Source organism: Schistocerca cancellata, chromosome 3, assembly GCF_023864275.1.
Source record: "Schistocerca cancellata isolate TAMUIC-IGC-003103 chromosome 3, iqSchCanc2.1, whole genome shotgun sequence".
NCBI classification, from domain to species: Eukaryota; Metazoa; Arthropoda; class Insecta; order Orthoptera; family Acrididae; genus Schistocerca; species Schistocerca cancellata.
In genome coordinates this window covers 31,127,410-31,144,843 of record NC_064628.1, presented here as the reverse complement: position 1 = coordinate 31,144,843, position 17,434 = coordinate 31,127,410, and the positions used below count along the sequence as shown (strand labels likewise).

Here is a 17,434-nt window from a genome sequence, read left to right as displayed (position 1 = left end):
CCTGTAGCCCCTCTTATTTTCACCCCAATGACTGGCATTTCAATGTAATCTTTCTCGCACTTCAGCTTTTTGCTTAGAATTTCAGATATTCCTGACACCTGATTCCCTGTGTCTATAAGGCACTTGCCTTCCCAGGTACCAACTTTTGCTCTAATGAACGGACTACCTATGTCATCATCTTTTTCAGGCTGAATGTATTCATACAATAAATCATTTTGAATTTCACTGAAACAATGACTTTCTGACTTACAAGTACCTATATTACTGTCACCTTTATTATCTACGGTCATTACATTAGCACTGTCACTTGCATTGATAATTTCATTAATCCAAATATTTTCACCCATATAACATTATTCACCACTAAGGTATTTATCCTTCAGTTGTTCAACAATAATATGTTTAGTGTTTCGCCACCAATCAGGATATAAAATTTGAGACATATTAAGAATCATTTTTCTAAAATTGCTATCATTTTTAATTGCATCACTATTTAGCCACATATTATAAAGAAATAATTCACCTTTGTTCATTTCAAATGGTAGCCTACTTGCACAGTCAGTTTTACTGTTCAGGGAATCTTTATCAACTGCCCAGGTTCCTTCATAAGATGCTGGATTACAGAGCCTGTTGGTTGTGACACTGGCATTAACACCACTTAAACTGGATACATCTACAACATGCATATCAGTTTCTCCCACAACACCTAATACCTCCATTTCCTCTTTCAAGCAAACAAAATATTTTTCACCATCATCATGTATCATTAAATCTTCATTTTCCCAAATACTACAATCATCAACCTCTCTCCCCCGAAAACTTAAAACGTTGCTTTCACACCCAAGTGTTTTTAATTCTTTGCTCGTTAAATCAGTTTCAACAATTTGCTCACTTGGTTCCCTCATCAGTGCATCAATTCCTAAATCATTTAAATCGTTAATCTGCTGGTCCTCTGCCCATTCATAAAATTCAACTAAGTCAATTATTTTCTCTGGGTCTTTATTACAACCAATGTGTTCGTTCTTAACAGGTACTGTGTTTAGAGGGTAGTATACATTCATAATATAACTACTCATTACTTGAGACGTATCTCTTGGTGCAACGTAGTCAGTGTTATTGGTCCATCTATTATCTATGCTTTTCGCCCCTACCTTGTGGACCGACAATGGAGCGCATGCTAGTTTTTTACTTCATGACTCCCCATAGCTTTTTGACTCCTGGTGTCACTATGTTCACGACAATTCCTGTTTTCAGACTCCCTGTAATTACTTCTGTTCCAATTGTTCCCAGACTGTCTTCTTGAATGAAAATTATTATTAATATTGTGACTATTTTGTTCCCTATGATGAAAACTATGGTTGTTGGGCCTACTGTTTTCCCTCGTGTTCAAATTAGTGTTTCCCCAACTATGATCCCCACCTCTTTGTGTGTGATTGAAATAGTTTTTTGGTTTCCCCACTTTTTCCTGTCAAGTTTGTCCACGTAGTTTATAAATTGCTCAGTGTTGTCATCTGGTCCATACACTAGGTCCCATTGCACATCTGTTGGCAACCTTCTCTTTAAAGCATCTATCTGTGTGAGCTCATCAAAGGGTTTACTCAAATGTACAAGTTTCTTCAGTTGAGTCTTACAAAACTGTTTCATAGTCCCCTGTGTTTCTCTATAATTTGGTCCATTCAGGAACTTGCTCTTTATCCTGGCTTGTTCAGTTTCAGACCAGAACCATTTTAAGAACTCAATTTCAAATTCTGCATAAGACATGTCCATAGAAAAATTTTGGTTGGCCCATGACAAAGATTCCCCTTCCAAAAATTTTTTAACAAACTTAATTTTGAAACTTTCACTCATATTGGGCAAAAAATTGTCTCTACAACTCTGCAGAAAGTCAACAGGATGCAAACTACACTCATTAGAAAAGTTTTTAACTAGAATATTGGATAATAAGCTACATGTGTTCATAGAAAAATTTTTGTTAGCTACATCATTGCTAAATATTTCAAACTTCTGATTTAACTCTGATACTGTACTTTTTAATTCATTAACGTCTGTCTTAGTTTCAGTCTCATGGAGTTTTACTGTGTTACTGACTGTTTCCACTTTATCATTCACAACGTTTAGTTTTGAATCTACTCTACTTTCAAGATCTACTGCCATAGCTTTTACATTTACACAAACTGTATCTATTTGACTATCAACATTAAGAAAACACTTTGCATTTTTCTCTCTGTCTGTGATCAGTTCATTTTTTACAGACTGAATTTTGTTACTCAGACTAGATTTTATGTCTCCCACTTTAGATTCTACCACCAAAATCTTTGTTTCTGCTTTGCTAAGTTTCTTGTCTATCTTTGATATATCATTGCGAAGTTTATTACCCCATAGTAAGACATTATCAAATTTTTTGTTCATAGCTCCTTCTAGACGCGACACTTTCTGATTTATAACCCGAAAACTGTCTGCGACCGTCCGATTCATGTTTTGCAATTGATCTTCATTAGCTTGTAAGCGGGCTGCAACAGTTTGATTTAAAGCTAACGATTGTTCCATCATTTGTAACAGTGATTTAATGTCCGACGTCTCATGTTCTGATGAATTAAGACTTTGATCCGCTTCTTTGACTGACTCATCTTCCGTTTTTATCGGCATGTCTACGACCCCAAAGACTAACAAATTTTCACAATCCTGCTTGGATTCAGCACCACTTTCCTCTTTCACAATGGACATTTTCGTGAAATTTCACACACAACATAATAAAAGGAATAAACAGCACTACACAAATGTACTTATCTTTTCAGTCTGGGTCCTCACTCGTGTGGTCAGTCCACTTTACTGTTTCGTTTCGTCTCCCTTGACTTCCATGTATAGCACTTCTTTGTACCACATGGTCATTAGACTTCTGCAAAACAGATTTCGTCAATCCAGTACATATAAATGTCTTAATCCCAGCGAAGAGCCCCCAGTTGTCACGAACCCGCTCTACTGTGCATGAAAAGTTATCTCCATAAGGACACCGTTACGCTGTGGCTAATGGCTGTATAGTACTTTAGTAGAGCTGGCCGTGATGTCTCTTTTTTTGATGCTGCTGAGTCTGCGTTGTCCATGTGGCTTCTCGTTGTCTAGGCGATGATTCCTTTGCTGCTCCAGGTCCAAGAAAAGGTGCGGGTTTTTTAATTATCACTGGACTATTGAAATCATGACGCAGTATTCCATGGTTTCTTTGTATCAAAAACACCCTTTTATTGTCAAAACTAGATACACAACTACACTCAACCGCGGCCAACACTCAAGTGGCGGAAAACCCGTTGTAGACCAAAGATCACGGTCATAAGCTACAAAGAACATACAATTCCAATATCGATTATTGATCGCAACACCTAACTTAGTATTATCTTAAGCAAAAGCTTTTTTAACACGACTTTATTGTGTAATATAACAAAATGATGTCTATTTGTCAGTTCCATTACAGCGGGCCGCTCCTATTCGGTCCCGCCACACTTTTGTTCATGGCCACTCCACGACCATTCTGGTCGCAGTTACAACAGGATCGAAGAATTCTACGTAGGAAGGACAAAGCATGTTATCATGAATGGAAAGTCATCATCTCCTTTCATACTTTCCAGCCCCTGACTTCATCTGAATGGAACACTAGCCCCTCCATCTCCTCTTGTCTCCCCCATCATTCTTCCTTCTCCACTATGCTCAAATCTTCTCCTTTCTTCATCTCATAATCCTTCACTCCAATGATCCCTCTGTCTCTTGGTGCTCCTCTAGGTCTATTGCCTCATTTTGTCATTTCGTGAGAATTTTTCATTATCCAGCCAACTTCCATTCTTTTAACATGTTCATACGATCTTAATCTTGTCTTTTCTATGGTCTGTTGCATGGTATTCTCATGCTCTATTTCTGTCACAGTATCACTCCTTGCTCTATCAATTTCTTGTAAGTCCTATCCTGCTTCTTTGCAATTTCATCTCGCAAGCCTGTATCCCGTTCATCTGCCTTTTCATTACCTACATTCCCCATGCATACATGACTATAGAGCATAATATGCTCAGTATAACATTTGTGCGCATTTTAGTGGTACATCCCTGCTCCAGACCAGGCGTTCACCCCAGAGAACATGTATGCAGGTGGCAGATAGTGAAATGCTTATCAGCAGTTCCTGGCTGTTGAAGAACAGAGGGTAATAAAGTACCTCCTACAGATTGAAAAGGCCAGGGAGAAAACTCCGATACCAAATTCAGCTACAATAGGCCTAGTAAGTGAATAGTGGATAAAACACAGGCTTTCAAATATGGAACAAGCCTCAGGAAAATGGGCAGAGTCATAGCCAGATGAAGCAGTAACTCAGTGAAACATGTTGGGACCCTACTTGTTCATTTTTAATATTGATGACATATCAGATAATAGTAATATCAGAATTTTTACAGCTGATACAGTTAGCTATAGTGAAGTGATATCTGAAAGATGCTGCACAACTATCCAGTCAAATCATATGGAAGTTTGGGTCTGGCTGTGAGTCGTGCATGGATAGCAAAATGGTAAGGCAAGCGTATGCGAAAAGTGGGAAATCTGGGTTCAAGTCATCAACCGTTTTTACAGATGATGGTTGCCCATATTCACAGTTGCAAATACATTTAATGTATTTCATAACAGCTGTAGTCGCCGTAGTGCAGAACTTTGCATTGTAATTCAGAATAGCACAGGCACTGCAATATCACATACTTACAAAGTTTCAGGAACTAGTAATAAGTGAAGAATTTTGGAATATATTACATCCACCTATTGTGTTGCTCCTGTAGGTACTAAGAAAATAAGATTACATCATTTGCAGTATGCACAGAGGCACTTAAACAGGTGTTCTTCCCACACTCCATACACACTGGAATTGGAAGCAGCCCTAACATGTGGTATGATGCTAAGTACCCTCTGACATGCACTTCACAGTGGTTTGCAGTGTGTGGCTGTAGATGTGTACATACAATCCTTGGGGGTAGCGGTGATGGTAGGAAGGGATAACAAGTATGCCCTAATTCTACCTGCAAGGCAAAATTGCAACCACACTCGGTACCACATGGCTTACCATCTAACAGAAAATGCTATGGCACTGGGACAGCCCTTTTTATGGGGATGGGAAGGTGGTGACATGCAAGGATAATCATTTGGTGTAAGACCCTCCTGGCACTATTAGGTATGGCTTGTGGGTGTGAATGGGTGATTTTAAACTAACAAAATCAACTACGAGAAGTAGTCGTAAAGTTTTATTACCTCAAGAAGTAAAATTACATCATTTTTTTTTTTTTTTTTTTTTTTTTTTTTTTTTTTTTTTTTTTTTGTTTGTTTCTCAGCTACACATCTGCAGTCCTGATACACACTGAAAGAAAAGGTCAGAAGACGGATAAAGTGAAGTAACTGAAAGAAAAGGTCAGACGACTGATAAAGTGAAGTATTGTGTGGTAATTCATTTTGTGCATCTGAACGGGAACAACACTACAACACTCCATAATGAGTTAATAGAAATGTACAAGAATAATGCATCATTATATGATATAGTGGTTTGATGGTGCACTGCTTCCAATGTGGTCAAACAAGTCTGAGTGATGAAGAAAGAATGAAGTGGCAGACCGTCTTTCTGTGAAGAACTTGAAATTTTATCAGCATATCAAAATCTAGGCAGTAGAGGAAAAAATGAAACTCAGTCATGGATCATGAAGTGACCAAATCTTGTCGCTAAAAGCACTCACGTCCTGCCAAGATGGAGCATAGTTTTGAGACAGAAATCAAAAGAATGAGAGAAATATTTTATTTTACTTAATTAGGATACAAAGCATCCTTCTTGAACTCCATATAAAGTCCTTGACAATGCAAGTATCAGTTAAAACACTTTAACTGTTCACTATACAGAAATAAACATGTCTTGAGGCTAGTTCTGAAGTACTAGTCTCAAAGAGAAAGAAAAATGCGACTCCACTATGATGCTCCTTGACTGCTGCTAACGAGAGCTACCTGAAAACTGGTCAAGAACTCAGTAAGAAGTGGGTAGAAGTGCAGTTGGACGGTCTCTTATCCATGTAATCCGTGATACTGGTGGTGCCTCTGATCAGGGTGCATGGCACTGATGCGGCCAGCAGTTGCATGGTGTCAGTCACTGTTGCTGCCACTGTCAGACAACAGTGGAACTTCTAGTGTCAATGCTTGTGCACGGAATAATTTCCCCCTGTGTGTTATTGACTGGTCATAGTACCAAAGCTCAGTTTTTACCGTCTTGCACATCATTTTGAACACGACAAAGATTGCTGCCCACTGGGTTTTGTGACTGTTCACACCTGAACAGAAAGCCTGTGGTACTAAGGCAGTGGTGGAAATGTTGTAGCTGTCTCAGATCGATTCAGATGACTTCTGTGGCCACCTAATCATCATGGGCAAGTGCTAGTTGTATTTCCCTGAGACAAAGGAGCAAAGCAACTGGTGGGAAAATGTGGATTTGCCATTGCTGAAAAAGGTCAAGACCCAGCCATCATTGGCAATGTAAAGCTAAATGATTTTGGGGATTGCCATTGTGTGGTTCTAATAGATTATGCTCATAAGGGGCAAATCATCACAAGATCATATTATAGAAATCTCCTGATGAACTTGTGACAAGGTGTCAAGGCGAAGAGTCATTGGAAGCTTTCCAAGTGGGTGTTTCTGCTCCGTGACAATGATCCAGTTCATTCTGCACTGTGCAGTCATACATGCTGCTGCTTTGGGATATCAAATTGTCCTCCACCACTCACCCCATATTCTCCTAACATGGCAACCACTGACTACTTCTCTTTTCTTGGATGAAGAAAGTATTGTGTTGCGGTGTTTCCAGAATGATGAGGTGATTTTGGTAGCTGAAGACTTCATGAGTGGTCAAAATGGAGACTTTTTACAACCAAGGTATGTGCTAAGTCATCCATGGTTAGGAAAACTGTTGCACTGAAGAGTGAAAATCCAGAGGAGGATTAAAATTATCACAATGTTTCATAGTCATAGCCATTTTTATGAGGTGATGATTACAATTTTATAACTACCCCGGTATCTATCAGTATTAAATCCATAGTTTCCTAGGTTGGGGTTGCGTTTACACTACAGAGATATTTCCATCCTTTTCTCACCTAATGTAAAACTGGAATAAAAAGTACCTGAGGAATGCCATGTCATCAGCTGTTTATTATAAATTATAGAAGTTATAACAAAACATTCGTGATTAATGAGTCACATTTCAAATTGAGCATGTCATACAAATACAGGAGAGTGGTGATATATGGGGAATATAAACTGAAATGATCACATAGCCTCAGTTGTGTGTCAAACTAAACGAAGACTTCAAATCATCAAACAATGGAAAAATCCAGGATGGAATGTAACAATATTATGAGAAGGAAAGCTGCTACTCATCATACAGCCATGCAGCAGTGTGCTGTCTTCCTGTGAAAAATATTTGCAAAATATTCATACAGCCTATAATGGAATACTACATCTGTGTGGGCTCTATTTCAGATTAGACTAACAGTTGAAACAAAGCGTATAATGAAGAAGGGAAGCAAAAATTATTATGGGACTGTTTTCCTCACAGGAGAGTGTAACAGAAAGTTTGAAAAATGTGAAGCAACAGACACCTGAATACAGCTATCTAATATCTCACAAAAACATACCTACTGACGTGGTCTGTAAAGCGTATAATGAAGAAGGGAAGCAAAAATTATTATGGGACTGTTTTCCTCACAGGAGAGTGTAACAGAAAGTTTGCAAAATGTGAAGCAACAGACACCTGAATACAGCTATCTAATATCTCACAAAAACATACCTACTGACGTGGTCTGTAAAGTAGAACAAATAAATACTCTTTAATATGTACACATTGCTCCTGTTTTGACCATCAAAACCAGAATAATTACCGCTTTCATAGAAACATTCAAGTAAGCATTCTTCTCATTCTGCTTTCTTGAACAGAATGAAAAGAAATATTAGTAATAGTTCAATTAAAATAAATAAAAAAATTAAATTTTGCAGTGTTTGTATAAAAGTTACCATGGCTTTAAAACATATTTCATTTTTATTTACCAGTCTACAGTACTTTCATACACCTCTTTAGATGAGGCACATTTGTTTAAAGGCAGTAACAAACTTGACTCACAGTATTGTATACTTAAAGCTTTACCAATATTTCTATTGGTTTCACAATAACAAGCTCAATACATACATACTATTACATTACTAGATTTGTTACATATCTGAGATAAAGCATAACAATAATAGAACAAAAAATTCTTTATTTACTTTACTGTTTTTATTTTGCAGTTAGTGTGTCCCTCTACTTCTTCAGATTTATATAAGTGCACGAGAAGAACTTAAAAATACTACAAATGGCACACAAAATATCAGGGATCAAATACAGCCTTAAAGGAAATACAAATGTATGAAATACACTCTTTATGTACCATGGCAAAATTGTGTAAATGTACCAATTCACTAGCAAATTTTAGCACAGATTCTACAAGACCTCTGTGATGGAAAAAGTATAATTTCAGGGACTCAAATTATAAATCATTCTGTTTTACACAAAACTCACATGTATTACAATATCTTGTATTTAACATACTAAAATACAACTTTAGTATGTTCTAACATAACTCAGCTACATGATATTGCCAACAACCACATGAGCAGCAAACAGGGAATTGCCTGCTGTATATATTCAATATTACATTTTGTACTTGCAACTAATGATGCAAAAGATACTGCCACTCTAAATTAACTCAGTGGGCATTGTCACATGCATGGTTCATGTTTGGTATACAGTTCCATCAGCTCCTCATGCCAACCAAGTTCCTTGGCAAGTCTTGTAACCCCTTCAATAATGTCACATGTTACGATAGTGTCATGCTTCCTCATACCAAAGGAGCCAACTACATCCCTATTCAGCAATAGCCGTGGGACATCACGTGGCACTTCATCGGCAATTGCTGCAAATGGGTATACCTGGAAATAGTTACAACTATTAACGATCTAGGATTTGCACCTAGAGCAATTTAAAGCATAACAATCAGATAAAACACTCATATGAAAGATGGATATCAGATAGAGCATCAACGGCAAAATCCTAAGGTTATTAAATACATTCATGAAAGGGGTAACTTACAAATCCATGATCCAACCCATTTTTGGTTAATGCATATCAGTCTGATACCATTACCAGATAGAATTAATAGAGAAGAGAGAGAAAATCACAAGAGTGGCATATTTTGTCATGAGATTGTTAAGTAATATTAACAATAATTCATCCCTTTTATTAGCTGTTTAACTCCATGGCTGTAGATTATATTGTATGGACAAATACAGCAACCAGTCACTTTTTTATGTATTTTTTATACTAATTTGAAGCCATCAGACATGGATGGGGATGCTCAACAGAGAGAACACACTTCTACAACTACATCTACTTCTATACTCTGCAAACCACTGGGAAATGCATGGCTCAGGGTAAGTCCCATTGTACCAGTTATTATGGTTTCTTTCTATGCTATTTACATAAGGAGGATAGGAAGAATGATTGTCTGAAAATCTCTGGGTGTGCAGTAATTATTTTAATCTTATCCTCAAGATCCCTTGTGGGCAATACATAGGTAGTTGTAGAATACTCCTAGAGTCATCATTTAAAACCAGTTCTTGAAACTTTGTTAATAGACTTTCTCGGGATAGTTTATCTCCAAGAGTCTGGCAATTCAGTTTATGCAGTATCTCTGTGATACTCTCCCATGGATCAAACAAACTTGTGACCATTCGTGCTGCCCTTCCCTATTAGTCCTATCTGGTATGGGTCCCACACACTTGAGCCTTGAGCAATACTCTAGAACTGGATGCACAAGTGATTTTTAAGCAAACTCTTTTGTAGACTGATTGCACTTCCTCAGTACCCTACCAGTAAACTGAAGTCTACCATGTACTTTACCTACAACTGAGCCTCTGTGATCATTCCATTTCATATCCCTACAAAGTGTTACACCCAGGTATTTGTATGAGTTGGCCGATTCCAGTAGTGACTCACTGATGTTATAGTCACAGGATACTATGTCTTTTTTGTTTTGTGAAGTGCACAATTTTACATTTCTGAACATTTACAGCAAGTTGCCAATCTTTGTACCCCTTTGAAATCTTATCGAGATATGACTGAATATTTATTCAGCTTCTTCCAGACAGTACTTCATTATAGATAACTGCATCATCTGCAAAAAGTCTGATCTTGCTATTAATATTGTCTGCAATGTCATTAATATACATCATGACCAGCAAGGGTCACAACATACTTCCGTGGGGCACACCTGAAGTTACTTCTACATCTGATGATGACTTTCCATCTAAGATAACCTGCTGAATCAAATGCTTTTTGGAAATCAAGAAATATTGCATCTACTTGACTGCCTCGATTGAAAGCTGTAAGTATGTGATGTGAGAAAAGTATGAGTTGGGCTTCACATGAGAGATGTTTTCAGAATCCAGGCTGGTTGACACTGAAGAGGTCATTGTATTCAAAATACCTCCTTATGTTTGAGCTGAGAATATGTTCTAAGATCCTGCAAGAAATAGATGTCAAGGATATTGGACAGTAGTTTTGTGGATCACTTCTACTACCCTTCTTGTAGACAGGTGTCACCTGTGACTTTTTCCAAGAGATGGACACAGCTTTTTGTTCGAGAGATCTACATTAGAGTATAGAGAGAAGAGGAGCTAAATCAACTGCAAATTCAATACAGAATCTGATAGTATTTCCATCGGGTCCTGGAGCTTCATTCAATTTTAATCATTTCAGCTGTTCATCAACACCAGTGACACTAATACTTATTTCAGTCATCTTTTCAGTGGTCTGAGGATTAAGCTGGGGCAATTCTGGGTTTTCTTTTGTAAAGGAACATTTGAAAATGGAGTTAAGCATTTCAGCTTTTACTCTGCTACCCTCAATTTCAGTTCATGTCTCATTCGATAGCGACTGGAAACTAGCTTTCGTACCATTAACAGCCTTTACACACAACCACAATTTCTTTGAGTTTTGTGAAAGATTGTTTGACAATATTCTGCTACAGTAGTCACTGAAGAAATTGCACATTGCACTGTTGACAGCCAGTTGGGTGGCAAGCACCAAGGATTTATTAATAAAATCTTCTCGGGCTTTCAGCAGCATCATGTCCTGGTTGCTGGTGTTTTCAAATAATTTTATTTTTACCCCTTCTTTTATGGTACTATCCCAAAATCCCTTTGTCCTATTAATGGCAGACGTTTTGTTGAACAGAATTTCTAAAGCTAGTTCCATCAAGGCTGATTTGTCAGGATAGTGTAGGCATAATTACCTCTTGTGTTCTGTCCGAGTTTTCTCCACAATGTGTACTGTTTGGCCACATACTAGCAGCCACAGTGGCATGGTATTTTGTACACTCCAGATATTCTAAGTCCAAGATCGTCCTTCACAGGTGTCATGAATTGTCATATTTTTGCTGAGATATTGTGTCTCTTCATGAATCTTTGCTGACACTGTGCCATAGAAAGGCAAAAATGCAAGTTTCTTGTTCTCTTCTTCAGTGGTGTTTTTCCTGTATGTCTCACCAGAAATAGCCTGTCATACCTGGCAGTGATTGTAGCTGTTTTCCCAGAAGACTTTTCAGTGTTGGTTCAGTTCTAGTGGCAGATTTTTAGTGTCTGAGGTGACTTTAGCACAGTAGATGATGATGTTCAGAACATGACATTTTTGTGCTGGATGGTGGTGGCTGAGAGCATGATACTGATCAACATGTTTAAGTTTACTGTACACACTTTGGCTGAGGTGTCCATTGGTTTTCCAGTAAATGAGGACGTCAAGGAAGGGCAATGCACCATCCTTATCTACTTTTATTGTAAACTTAATGTGGTCGTGAATATTCTAAGAATTCTCCAAGTTTTTCACATCTCCAGCCAGATGATATAAGTGTCATCAACTTAATGATAAAAGCAACTTGGCTTATTGGGAGCTGTGTCCAAAGTGATATCTTCAAATGTCTCTATAAAAATGTTGGCTATCGATGGAGTTAACGGACTTCCCATTGCCACACTGTCCAACTGGTCAAAATACTGGCCACCATAAAGAATATATTATGATATAAATGTGTGCTTAAACAATTCCACAACTGTGTTATTGAATAACTGGGATAGAAGATTTATGCAGTTTTTGAGAGGGAAATTCATAAATAGGGAGACCACATCAAAACTGGCCATTTTATTACCTTGCCCAAGACACAGATGTTTAATTCAATTGATAAAATCATTGGTGTTCTTGATGTAATGCACAAAGCATCCCCATATAGTATAAGGAGGCTGGTCAGATGTTTTGCCAGTCTTTCAGTTGGTGAACCAATAGTGTTCATATGAGCCAAAGAGGAAAACCTGTTTTGTGGATCTGTGGGAGCCCATAACATGTAGGTGGTCTCAGTGCCTAATGGAGGAGATTCTTAATAAAAACTTCCAGTGATGATTATTTCAGGAGCTCTGATGTCTTCCTCATTATTCTTGATTTTGGGTCCCATGACAGTTACCGGCAGGTACCTTGAGGACAAAGGGATTTTGCATCATAAAAGAAGCAGTAGAAATAAAAATATCTGCAAATACCATCAACAAGGATGGTGGTTTGCAGTTCAGCACAGCAAGGACTCAGTCATTGTGAGGTTGAAGTGGGTACGATAGATGCGGAACATAAACATTACTGCAGCTGGCGAGGAAGAGGGCACCAGCAATGTCACAGCCAGCAGTGCCATTACATAACAGCTAGGCCACGGCAACATGGTAGTCATATATCACTTGACAATGATCGAAGAGAGCTTGGTTAAAAGCTTGTGGGATTTTAACCACCTAACGCGGCTGAAAGCCCAAAGTGATTTTATTAATTCATATCATGGTGAGACCATTATTCACACAAGGACATGTTGTAGTGTCAGTTCCAACCTGCAGTGTTTTGAGAACCTAGTGTATCAGGAAATCATTCAGATGGTTGTAACGCTGGAAATGCATATCCTCCTATTTCCATCTATTGTACTATTATTTTTTTTCCTTGCTTTGTTACCTCAAGATATGACATTTCTGTCTCTTTATATATTGTAATTGTTTTACTGTTTGTATATATATATTTATCCATTTATGCCGATGTATAATTGGTTTGTTTCGTAAATATTATTTGTATTTTTATGCTGGGTCTTGCCTAGGGAAAACTGCTATCGAACGATTACATCGATAGGTCGTGTGAAGAATCAAAGTGTGTAGGATCTTTGGTAGTGTTAACTCTGTCGCGTGGAGCACGGGGATCAGAGGGAGTCTGGCTGGAGTAGCGAGTGGAGCAGGTGTGTTGTGTGACGCTCCCGCGAGTTGCCGCGCTTTCGGGGTTTGGCAGCATGTAATTGCGCTCGACTTGCGATGATAGTTTCTGACATGGTGTCGCGGACGGGAAGCATTAGCTGGCACACATCAAGAGCCCGTTTCGCCTGGTGACCGTGTCGAGAAGAAGGCGCGCCAACATCCAGCTTCTGCAACAGCGACGGCCGACAATGAGTGACTGTCGCCACCTCCTCGATCGACGGCTTCAAACCTTCAATCAACCAACAAGGAAGACTGGAAGCACGTAAAGTTTTAGAACTGTATGGCAGACCTCAGCTTTTCAAACTGTACCATTTTCGTAACTATAATTACAGCAACTTAGCATGAACCTTTGTTGCTCATTGTCCCAATTGCTTTGCCAAGCAGGGTCCCTTCCTTTTCCGAAATGAGCCCGAGTGTCGTTGAAATTCAAACGCCAGCATCATTTTATTTCACTGCTTTAATTTCAAAGTTCAGTTAAGGTATTCATAGCAGGCTACAATATTTAGATTGCACAAGCACAAATTAAGAGTGCGAGTTTTGTTACCATATTTTAGCTTACCTGTGACTGCAGCTCAGCTTGGTACGTACTAAATTTTACTATTGTTAATTGTTCAGAATCATTTAATTCAAGTTCAAAGTTAAATCTCTTATTTCTAAATTGCGTAGATTCAAGTAGCTTTTGAAATGATTGTTGAGGTAGTCCAAGACTAACCATATTTTACTGAATTTCGATGTGCTTCAGAAAGAAAGCTCACTATTAACTTCAGTCACTAAATTAACTTTCGATTTTCCAGTTTTATTAATTCTTTTGCTAAATTAAGTCAGAGTGTAGTGAAATTTATTACTTCTGACAAACTTTCAGTTTTCACACTACACGTGTCAACCTTCAGTTGCCACGCTTCTAGTGCTAATTATATGTGTAATAACCTTTCTTTTTCAGTTAATATAGTAATTGTCCTTAGGACTGGTGACCGTAATTTCCCTCAAATCTCAAATATCTAATTACCGCTAGTTAATTGTTAACGTAACAGCCGCACATTTACTTTCTTTATTAACTATACCCCTTTTTCAAAATTAATTTCCAGCAGTTTCATTTGCATTTTTCCTTTCATTTAGATGTAACCCTTTCCTCCCTCTTTACCGACAAATTAACCTCGGTGACGATTGCTTTTCCCACATTTCCATTAGGTACACGCGGTCTAATTTTTCACTGTCATTAAGGTCGGTAAGTGAGGGGGAGGTTACATGGTGCATGTGGTGAAACCATATTATAGAGCACATTCTGCAACAGGATATTGTGTGTTGCCAGTAGACACCCTTGCCTAAGCCCATTCATCCAACTAGTAACTTGGTGGTTGCCATGCCAATGTAAAAGGCCAAACAGTGTCTACATAATAGCTAGTATACAACATGTGTCGTTTAACGGGTGGCTCTCCCTTTGACAGTATATGTCTTTGCCAGTTACAAGGCTGGTATAGGTGATGGTTGCAGGGTGGACAGGGCAGTTTTTATGGTGGGGATGGTCACAGGTGTAGGAACCATAGGGTAAGGAATTGGCCGCAGAAGGAGCATGGGATTTGACAAGGATATTGTGGAGCTTGAGAGGGTAACGAAAACCTATTCTAGGTGTGATGGGCAAAATGTTTGACAGAAGGACCATCGTAAGACTGAAACTGCACTGCATTATGCCTACATACTTTCTCTCTACTCCTCCGCTTGTGAATTCTTATCCAACTACTCATGCCATCTCTGGAACTTGACTTCTGGATGCATCTTTTATTAACATGTCGTACTTGTGTTTGTGTTTGTCAAATTAAATTGAAGTATTTGGCTGCCTCTTACCTCCAAAGAAGTACCAATGACAATAAGAAGATCAGCCCATATAACATCATCTTGGTACAAGAAGAAACGGTCTGGTAATGCCTCTCCAAAGAAAACAATGTCAGGTTTCACAAGACCCTGGAAGTAAGTGTACAAATTCTGATTTCATTGTAACAGTTTTTAATTATTTAGAATCGCGTGGATCAATACACATTACAGATTATGTTATTCACACAATGAATAACTAATAAATGCCATTCTCATCAAGAAATGCTATGGGCAACAAAAGATAAATACAACAAAAGATAAACTGAAGTACAAGTAAATTCATTCAAAAATTAACAGGTATTACATAATCAAACTTACTCATTATTTACCATGTAGACAGCTCAGTTTTTCTAATATGTAGCCACAATGGTGCTGTGATTAAAATTTACTTCTCATGGATTTTCATAGTAATAAAAAACTATGAGTGAATGCGCAGTGTGCATGTAATGGTATTAACTCTTCAATAGTTCATAATATCAACCTACTGCAGTACCAAATACAAGGTGTGTGAGAAAAATAATGAGACCTACAATACTATGAGCAACCTGGCAACTCTGTGTTGTTCTACTTGTATAGACTGCTGTGTTCATCTTTTCCAGCTGCTCAACCTGAGTTTCAGCTCTGTACAGCTATCATGTGAAGATTAAGATAAAGAGTTCATATTTGGCAAAAATGTATAATCTGATATATAATACATATTCGGCAGATTTACTCTTCTAAATTTGGTAAAATCTATGTAGATATTCTTATTATTACTCAGTTTGATATGAACTTAACACTGTTGAAATGTTAATATATTGTAGGGCCAAAAAGGTAACAATGTGAGGTAATGTAAATATTTTAGCCACCATTGACTTGTGAAGCATCTCTCACAGCATGCAAATGTTCACACCATGTCTTTAACAAATTCTATTAAAATTTATCTTACTTGATAGGATGACACACTATACTGTGCTTCATTCAGCAAGAGATCCCCTTTCAATAAAAAAATTATCTGACCATTGAAAAGTTGCAAATGCGAATGCAAGGAGCAGTTATAACGATAAGAAGGGGTTTGATTAATAGAGGCACTAGTGAACACCAGCTTTTCAGAACAGGGTGGTCTCAATGCCATCCATGCTGGTGTATGAAATTCTACCCCTGTGGACTACCAGAGAAGGAGTCTCATATGTTTGCATGCTCCAAAAATTGGGTAAGATAATTTTTTATTACTCCAGTATTAAAACAATTTGAGAGTGAAGAGGCCTTGGTCATATTAAATGTAAAATAATCAATTCAGGAATATAATCACAGAGTTTCAAAAAAGTGCATTGTATGCGTTTAGTAGACAATAGTGTACCTCTTTCTAATATGAACTTGTATTACAGAGCTTTCTTAAGGAATGAGCTGCAGTTTAGAGGCAAGACACCTGAAAGCAGCCTACAGCAGGAACCCATATGAGGAGACTGTTTTTTTGTGTTATTTTTCTGGGTTAATTACAGTAGTATGTGAAGTGGGAAACAAGTGTAAATGCCCTAATGAAACACAAATGAGACTAGGCAAAATAACTGAACAAAAGACAATTTCGTTTAGCAATAATTTCTCCAAAGAAAATTTAAAAAAAAAAATACTTCCTAAAACCTGCCATTTATTGTATCCCAGCAATATTTTCAACGTGCAATGCTGTAAAAACCACTTGGAGATGGGTTCACAAGTTCAAAACTAATTGTGGAGATCTTTAAATAATGATGAAGTATTATTTTATGGCTGTTTTCTGTTTTTTAAGTTGAAATCTGAAATTGCATAACAGTCACGTGGCACTACAATTCAGTTTATGGCAGCTCTTGTTTTCAGATTTATATCTGCTATTTATTTTCCAAATATTACCTTGAGAAACTGGTGAGAAAACTCATCTGTGGGGATAACAATGTGCATCTGCTGGTAACAAACAAGTCAAAACATTTTATTCACTGACTTTACTCTAAGATTGCATTGGAAATAAATACCTGCACTTTCGAGTGACTTATTATTTTGAGGGCTTGAGCTTAGCAATATTTATGAAATCATGTATAATTACACAATACGTGAAAAATTTATAACATAAAGGCAGCACAAATGTTTTATTAAAATGTGGATGTGCCAACTTTTTGGCTGAAATTACTAATTAATGAGAAATTAACTTATG

General features: G+C 37.7%; 1 protein-coding gene across 3 annotated transcripts in view; it reads right to left on the bottom strand.

Moving 5' to 3' along the window:
- Nucleotides 1-8,082: 8,082 nt before the first annotated feature.
- LOC126176831 (NAD-dependent protein deacetylase sirtuin-3-like) overlaps nucleotides 8,083-17,434 on the bottom strand; it is a 54,923-nt gene continuing 45,571 nt past the window's right edge. For all 3 annotated transcript variants that reach the window (XM_049924015.1, XM_049924014.1, XM_049924016.1), the window contains 2 exons: nucleotides 15,244-15,360; nucleotides 8,083-9,009 (listed from right to left, as the gene is read on the bottom strand). In XM_049924015.1, coding sequence (XP_049779972.1) covers nucleotides 8,800-9,009; nucleotides 15,244-15,360 — 327 coding nt within the window. In that variant the 3' untranslated portion in view covers nucleotides 8,083-8,799. The remainder of the gene's footprint in view (nucleotides 9,010-15,243; nucleotides 15,361-17,434) is intronic.